Source organism: Amphiprion ocellaris, chromosome 17 (genome assembly GCF_022539595.1).
Source record: "Amphiprion ocellaris isolate individual 3 ecotype Okinawa chromosome 17, ASM2253959v1, whole genome shotgun sequence".
Classification (NCBI taxonomy): Eukaryota; Metazoa; Chordata; class Actinopteri; family Pomacentridae; genus Amphiprion; species Amphiprion ocellaris.
Genome location: NC_072782.1, coordinates 7,536,803 through 7,544,474, shown reverse-complemented (window position 1 = coordinate 7,544,474; position 7,672 = coordinate 7,536,803). Strand labels below are relative to the sequence as shown.

At 39.8% G+C, this 7,672-nt stretch overlaps 1 protein-coding gene across 1 annotated transcript; it reads left to right on the top strand.

Moving 5' to 3' along the window:
• Window positions 1-2,270: 2,270 nt before the first annotated feature.
• On the top strand, window positions 2,271-5,334 carry selplg (selectin P ligand). Its single transcript, XM_023270032.3, has 3 exons — window positions 2,271-2,558; window positions 2,771-2,872; window positions 3,394-5,334. The coding sequence occupies exon 3, from the start codon at window positions 3,409-3,411 to the stop codon at window positions 4,720-4,722; it is 1,314 nt and encodes a 437-aa protein (XP_023125800.2). The 5' UTR covers window positions 2,271-2,558; window positions 2,771-2,872; window positions 3,394-3,408; the 3' UTR covers window positions 4,723-5,334.
• Window positions 5,335-7,672: the final 2,338 nt, after the last annotated feature.

Sequence of the window (7,672 nt, the reverse complement as noted above, 5' to 3'; positions counted from 1 at the left end):
CATTTTTTCCCACCATTCCTTCTGATCTGTTGAGTCTTCAGTCGACACTCCTCTAACTGTGCGTCAGCAGGAGCTTTTCGTTCATTTAGTTTCACTTCTGTCCTCTGATGTGGCTTTGAAATGTCACCATGAAGAAAAGTGACTTTTCAGACGGGTTAAAAGCTGCTGCAGGTGTAGCCAATATTTGAGCAGCTTTTATCAGTCGGTATGTGGTGCCAAGGAAGAGATTTAACTGAGTACATTTTCTTAGTCAAGTGCTACTTTAAGTGCACATGGGTCAATATATAATTGCACGACTTTTTGTAACATAGTTGGCAGGTATCATAGTTGACATTTTTGCTGTTTTCAGGTCTAAAATCAACATGGCCACCTATAACCAAACACCACGTGGCATTTTTACACAAAGCTTCTTCTAAATATTAGATACACAATTAAAAGTTATTTCTAAAGATATTGTAGTAAACCTGTTGACATGCCATAAATCCACACTTGACTCACACACTACTTTATATTAAATAACTCAGAAAGCCTTGGAGTCTGGCCAGTCTTTTCTTCAGGAGGAAATGACATCATGTGGAGCAGGTCATGTGATCTGGAATTAACACACTTCCTTGAGAGGTGTTTTTGTAATGGGAGAAGGTGGTTGTTATTAAATTTGGACGGTTATTTAGTTGACATTTTAGTGATATTCAGTCATTTTTTATTAATGAGTGATTGTTTCCATAATAAATTATTATGGACTTTGTAAAGACATGATCATAATGAACATAAAAAACATTCTATTTTTTTTAACTTTTAATAAAAATGTATGCAAGGTATATCCCATGGACTTCAAAAGTCTCTCAATTATAGATTGACCCACATGACTTTCATTTTATACTTCCTCTACATTTCAGATTTTTTTTAAAGTGCCGCTTCCTCCACTGCATTCGACAGCTATGGATTAATATTTTGCACATCAAATCTATGATCACAGGATAAAATGTTATATTGTTCAATAAAACATAAAACCGTTAAAGCTCTTTCCTGAGCAGCTGCAACATTAAAATATTGCTCCTGCATCACAAATCATAATCCACAGTCTTTTTGGCAGCATAATGATCACTTTAACCTTTACATTTTTACTGCACGGTACTAATATTTCCTCCTCCAGTGCTGCTTTTTCACTTGGATGGTAGTTAGATGGAAGGAGCTGGTTGTGCTAAAAGATATTTTTATTATTAATTAATCTACCAACTGTTTTCTCAATAAACTACCTCATCCATAAAAGTTAGGAACTTTAAAGTTGTTTGAAAAAGTTCAATATATGATCATCAGTGGTGGAACAAATAGATCTGCAATGATAGAAATACTATATTACAAGTAAAAGTCTTACATAAAGAAATCCAACTTGAGTAAAAGTACACACATTTTAGCAGCAAAAATGTAGCTAAAGTGGTAAAATAAAAGTTCTAGTTTGTTCACAGAGGGATATTTTTATTTATATATATATATATATATATATATATATATATATATATATATATATATATATATATATATATATATATATATATATATATATATATATATATATATATATATATATATATATGACATTATTAGATTATAAATACAGAAGTACCAGTGTTCTGGCAGCATGTTGTAGCTGCTGCACTTGGAGCTAGTTTGAACTGATCTATATCCAGTTTTATATCAGGGGCAGCAGATAAGAAAAACCACTGTTTGGTGGAGCTGTTAGCAAATCATCTTTAACTTCTTTTTGTAAGAAACCAGAAAAGGTTGCAACACACTAGTTTAATCTTGCAACTGTAGTGTATTTTTAAAGTTTGTTTTATCTAATGTGTCAAATCTACTTCATAGAAGTAACTAAAGCTGAGTGCAACATTTCCCTCTGAATTATGATGGAGTGGAAGTATAAAATGGGATAAAAAGTGCCTGAAAATTGCTTAAAAAATTACCTTTGAAGAAACTACTTTTAATTAACTCAGCAATCTTGATATGTTTTATTATCTTAACACACCAAATGCTGCTTTTACTGTGGGTGTATATAGTCAGTCTGAGCCCATTAAATGCTATCTGTGTTACTGCATAGCAACACCAAAATTTAAAAAAAAAAAAGCAGATTATCTTCATGTTCAACTTTTTTTTTAACCACATCTCAGTGTGGCTCCCCAGTCCAGGAAGTGACAGTTATTATTTCAACACAAGAAGAACATTTTTGTTTCCTCACAGGGTACAAATGTGGGAGTCCATGTTTCTCATTATGACTCTTAGAAGCTACAGGGCATCTAAGCAACACACACAATCCAGTCAGTGTATGGACTTTCTGGTTGATTACATTGAGTTTCAGTTGATTTCTCGGTTTGTCCTTGTGTAACTGAACCGACTGCAGCTTTTTACCCACATGACACTTAGCTTTGGACAGAACTGTGATCAGGGGTTGACATGAGAAAGCATCTGAGCAGTTTACAGAACTGAGCACTTCCCGCTGCTTTAAATAAAGTAGTAAGCACGGCACGCGAACAGAGCATGCTCCACAGCTTTGCATCAGTGAGGTAAGACACGTCTTCCAAGTTCTTCAAAGTAGATAAATTGTTTATATGTGGTAGCTCAGATTGTGCGCGGCTTCATCCTCTCAAAAAAAAATCTGCTGATAGATTTCATCTGAGGCTGTATGTTTCAAACGGAAGTGTCTCTCTGACTTATCTGAAAGTGTTACATAGTGCCGTTTTTTTAAAGACTGAACATTTCCTTTTCTTCCATGAAGCTGTGCTACAGTCTGCTTCGACCAGAGAGCCTGAGATGAGCTGAAGTCAACTTTTACCACCTTTTACCGTCACATCCATCCCTCTGCTTTACCAGCAGCAAGGTAAGACAGTGACAGGTGCCTCTGAGGACATATTTTGAATTGTTCTAGTTGAATGTTTCTGGCTTTAGGACACACTGTTGGTTTTATGTAAGACTGTTGAATGATGTTACTTTTTAAAAAGATGCTCTGTTATCTGTCATTTTCAATTTTTTTAGACCAAATGTAACGAGTTTAATCTATTTTACTACCCTCTTACCTCAAACACTTCTTTTATTCTTCATTTTGCAAACATTGCCATTGATTTTGGATCCTTTTCTGCAGATTTTTCTTTAATTTTACTCCAAATCATCTCCAAATGTAGATGATTCAAAGTTTCACATTTACTCGACAAATGCAGTAGTTCTGTGTTTTTTCCTGTGAAAATGAAGCACTGGGTGTGGTGAAAGACACATGATTGTTTCATCATAAGATGCCACTCGCAGACACATGACACATAGTTTTTTTCCCCCCATGTGTGTCTAGTCAACCTAGTCAACATTTCATTTGACGTCAGTAAACTTTACCCTATTCTTTAATTTCAGATCTTCTATTCAACAATGCTGCTCCTCAGCATGAAGACGTATCCAGCTCTGCTATGGAGGATTTGTGTTTTGTTTGCCGTGGAGTCCCTGACTGCTCCCACTCCACAACCCACCGACGGTAACTTCACTGTTAAGGCCTCGACTGTACTTTACGGTGAAAAAGAGTTGCAGCCTGCAACCTGGAAACCGACTCACAAACCTGCAGAAGTTAGCGTTGCTGCAGAGACAGAGAACGCAGTGCTGCCCACAGTGGAAACGCAAGAGGCTAACAGTTTAAATAACAGCACAGTTGGTTTGGTTGTCATGAGCACTGCAGCAGAAACAGCAGCAGCAGCTACAAGCGGCTCAGATCACAGATTGCTTCAAACCACCACAGCAGAGACCACAGCTGCAAGTGAAGACCAGCTCCACAACTCCACAACAATCACAGACAAACATGCTCAGGATCAGTCCCATCAACCATCAGCCACCACTTTTAATGACACAACTGCTCCAGCAGCAACTATTGCCGCATTTACAGCCACGGTGGTTGTGTCTTCTCCGCAGCCCACATCCATCATCAAGTCTGAGGTCACCTCCCAGATATCTTCCACCGTCTCCTCCAATGAGGCCACTCAGATCTTCAACCAGAACCTCAGCAGTCCTTCAGCTTCAACTGGAACCACAATGACAACAAACCCTACGTCAGAGGCAGCACCTGTGTTTAACCCCACCTCTATGCCTGGTGCAACAACTGAGACGTCCAAAATCAGCTCTGAGCTTCCATCTACATCTCATCCCATTTCTGCTACGACTGTCCTCACATCTACAGGAGCAGCAGGATCCAGCTCCACGCCTACGTCCGTCTCAACCGACCCTCCCAGCTCCACCGTCTCCAACAGCTCTGCAGGAATCCTGGTCCCTGATAACCCCAAGAAGCTACCGGTTCCAACATTTAGACCAATGCCAGCAACTACAGCAGCACCCCGTCACGTCACAAAGAGCCCCTCCAGCACTGAGACCCAACCCTGCTCCACCCGAAGCCTGGCGAGGAACTGCCTCATCATCATCGCCGCCCTGGCAGCGCTGGCCACTGTCTTCATGGTTTCCACCATCGTCCTCTGCACCAAGCTGTCAGCAAGGAAGTACAGAGTCAAGAAACCCCAGCAGGGTACTGAGATGATGTGTATCTCCGCCCTGCTGCCCGAGCCCAGCTACAGCTACACCAGGCAACGCAACCCAGTTCGAAACGGAGTCCGGGTGATTCCCGGAGGTGGAGACAGCGACGACGATTTAGGAGATAACCTCACTCTCAGCAGCTTCCTCCCAGAGAATGACCGATGTGTTTAGATGGATTTACAACCCATGACTTTACACATCAGATATTAGACTGGTCTGTGGGGTTGTCAGTGATGTGGAAACTGTTGCTCTTTGCTTCCCCTTTGATGTCGGCGGTTTAGCTTCGATGCACGCCTCGTTTCTGTGGAGGAAGAGGCATAAAAACCACAAATGTTCAAGCACCATGAACTGTATCTGGTATCGGGACTTTTTGCATGACTTTACACCAGAGGATTTAAGTCAGGATGAGGACAGTTGTGTGATCAAAGGTTGTGTTTTTTTAGACATCCGGAGCTGAGGCCTGATGGTATTTCACTTTGCAACGGGGGACAGGAAGGCTTCGACAAGGGATTGTTGTTCTTCACAGACGCTGTACAGTTTAGAAAAACTGTTCTGGAGACTGAAGGCTTAACTGAATGCAGGATTTTGAGTGATGTGTTTCTGTTTAATGTGTAAATATGCAGTTTCTGTACTGTGGTAATTTATTAAACACGTCTTATTTAACTTTTAGGTAATGCTTTCCTTTATGAGTGTGTTATTTCCTTATAATTTCTTGCAGCTTTACTGGAAAGCATGTAATTTGATGTGACTTTTACAGATAATTAAAGAGAGGTAAAGCTTGGAGACTGTCAGTCTTTTTCATTTTGTAGAAATTACATTAAAGAGCCCCTCCAGTGAAAATCAAATTGTTGTTTTTTTACCTTGTTAACATGTTTGTATGATGTTATTTATATGCTAGATGACAAAAAAAGGCAGTCAACAACATCGCTGAACACTTCTACCTTCAATCTATGGATTCAGATAAGAGTTTCACATTTAGCAAACTTAGTAACTGATGATGTCAGCTTGCAGAGTTGTTCTTTCTGTACCAGTATCACTCTTCAGAATCAGGTACCAGTTCTAACATGTATTGCTAATTTTACTGCAATGTCACAGGTTTCCGGTGTGTAGCTTAGAGTAGCTTTACAGTGTTTTATCAGAGCTGTAGGTGAGCTGGCGTGCTCGAGCTGCAGTGAATGTGTCAAGCTGGCAGCTGCCAGATCAAGATAGTGCTCTCTCTCCTCCTCTTTTTCCTTTTTAGGTGTTCCTGGGAGTAATTGCTGCACCAGGTGTTCCACATCACCCTCATCAGCAGGTTCAGGAGCAGGTGGAACGCTGCCAATCAGACCTCACTCTCTCAGCATTTAAGCAGACGCTACTCACCTCTCAGTGCCAGATCGTGATACAGCCTGTACTGGTTTACTCGCACTATAGTTTAAAGTTCTCTATTTCACGTACCTGTAGTAACATGGTTTGTCTTCCTTCGTCGTAGTTTCGGATCTGCCTGGTCTCACCTGGATTCTTCGCCGTCTTCTTCACTCGGGATTAATCCATCACAGCCGTTCCTTGGCGTCTTCTCCATACCTACCTGCCGTCTCAAGTTCTCCCTGGTTTTCGTCCACATGAGGTCCTCCAGCGTGAGCCCAGTCCGAGCGTCAGCCTAGATTCAGTTGTGATTGTTTATCGAAGTTATTTTGGGTGGCATTTTTGTGCCCTATTGTTATAGTTTAGCCTGTGTTTCCAGAAGTGTGCATTCGAGCCTGTTGTTTGCGTTAGGGTTTAGAGCTTCGCAGTTTTAGTAAAGTTTCATTAAAACCTTTCTTGCCTGGGTATTACACACTGTGAGTTACCGTCTTAGGTTGTGGTTTGTCCTCCTCACCACTAGTTGTGTTAGAGTGCTCATCTCGAGTAATAGTGTAGATCAGTTTCGACCCTTGTTTTGGCTTGTAGTAAAATGTCAGTTTGTGAATAAATTCTGTTAAATCGCTTCAGCGTGTCTGCTTGTTTCCTGCACTTGAGCTCCTACTTAAACCGTAATAGAATGGTAGATTGGCAGAGGTGGGGGGGAAATGTCTAATTTTGTGACTTTGACACACAGATGTGAGCTTTTGCGGGTTTAATCAGTGACCAATGAAGGACTTGAACCCTTACTGTTCAGGACAAATTTGACCCGACATTTGACAGCAGCAAAAATACCCTAAATGTCATTCTTTCAGCCTGAAATCTGGTGAGTTTTGCATACAACACACAATACTCCCACATTGAATCAGCATAGAAATGGATTTTGTTCTACTACAAAGATGTCATGACCCAACAATAATAATAATGATTAATGAAAGATCTACCACTGAAACTAACCATGATCTCAGTCTTCTGAACAGTGAAACACTGAACCTTGCATTCTTACTATTAATTACATTCACAATATATACAGTATAATTGGAATCTGTCTTGCTATTGGAATATTGCAGCCACTATATTTGAGCTTTTATATATATATATATATATATATATATATATATATATATATATATATATATATATATATATATATAGTTGTATTTTACCAGCTTCTGCTCCCCCGAACACCCCATGGATATTAATAAGTGAAATTTAGTGCTGAATAATAACCTTTTAGTTTTATTTTGAAGTTTATCATGTTCCGCTGTTGAGTTACATAACTGGTGAGTGAATTCCATTCTTTTATTGCTCTGTATATTACTGTATATTGAGTAAACTACTTAAATTTCAGTAAAGTAAAATGATTTCCATCAACCGAGTCCCATCAACGAATTAATGGGGATCGGAAACACACCCACAATTTAATCAACTGTTCTTAGTGTCATTTCCGATGGATAAGTTCCGATAAGTCCTTAGCAGGTAGTGTTCACTTGTTGTCATGGTTACAGTGACACCGTGCCACTATCTCGCAATGATACAGAAATCTTTAACAAAACTGTGGATCCAGACTATAAGCTGCATCACTGCCAAAGTCTGAGGAGGTGGTCCTTGTGTCATTTCTGACCTTCCCTGAAAATTTCATCCAAATCTGTTGATCTGTTTTTGAGTAGTGTTGCTAACAGACAGATAAACAGACACCGATCGTAACATAACTCCGCCATTCCTTGGTGGAGTAATAACT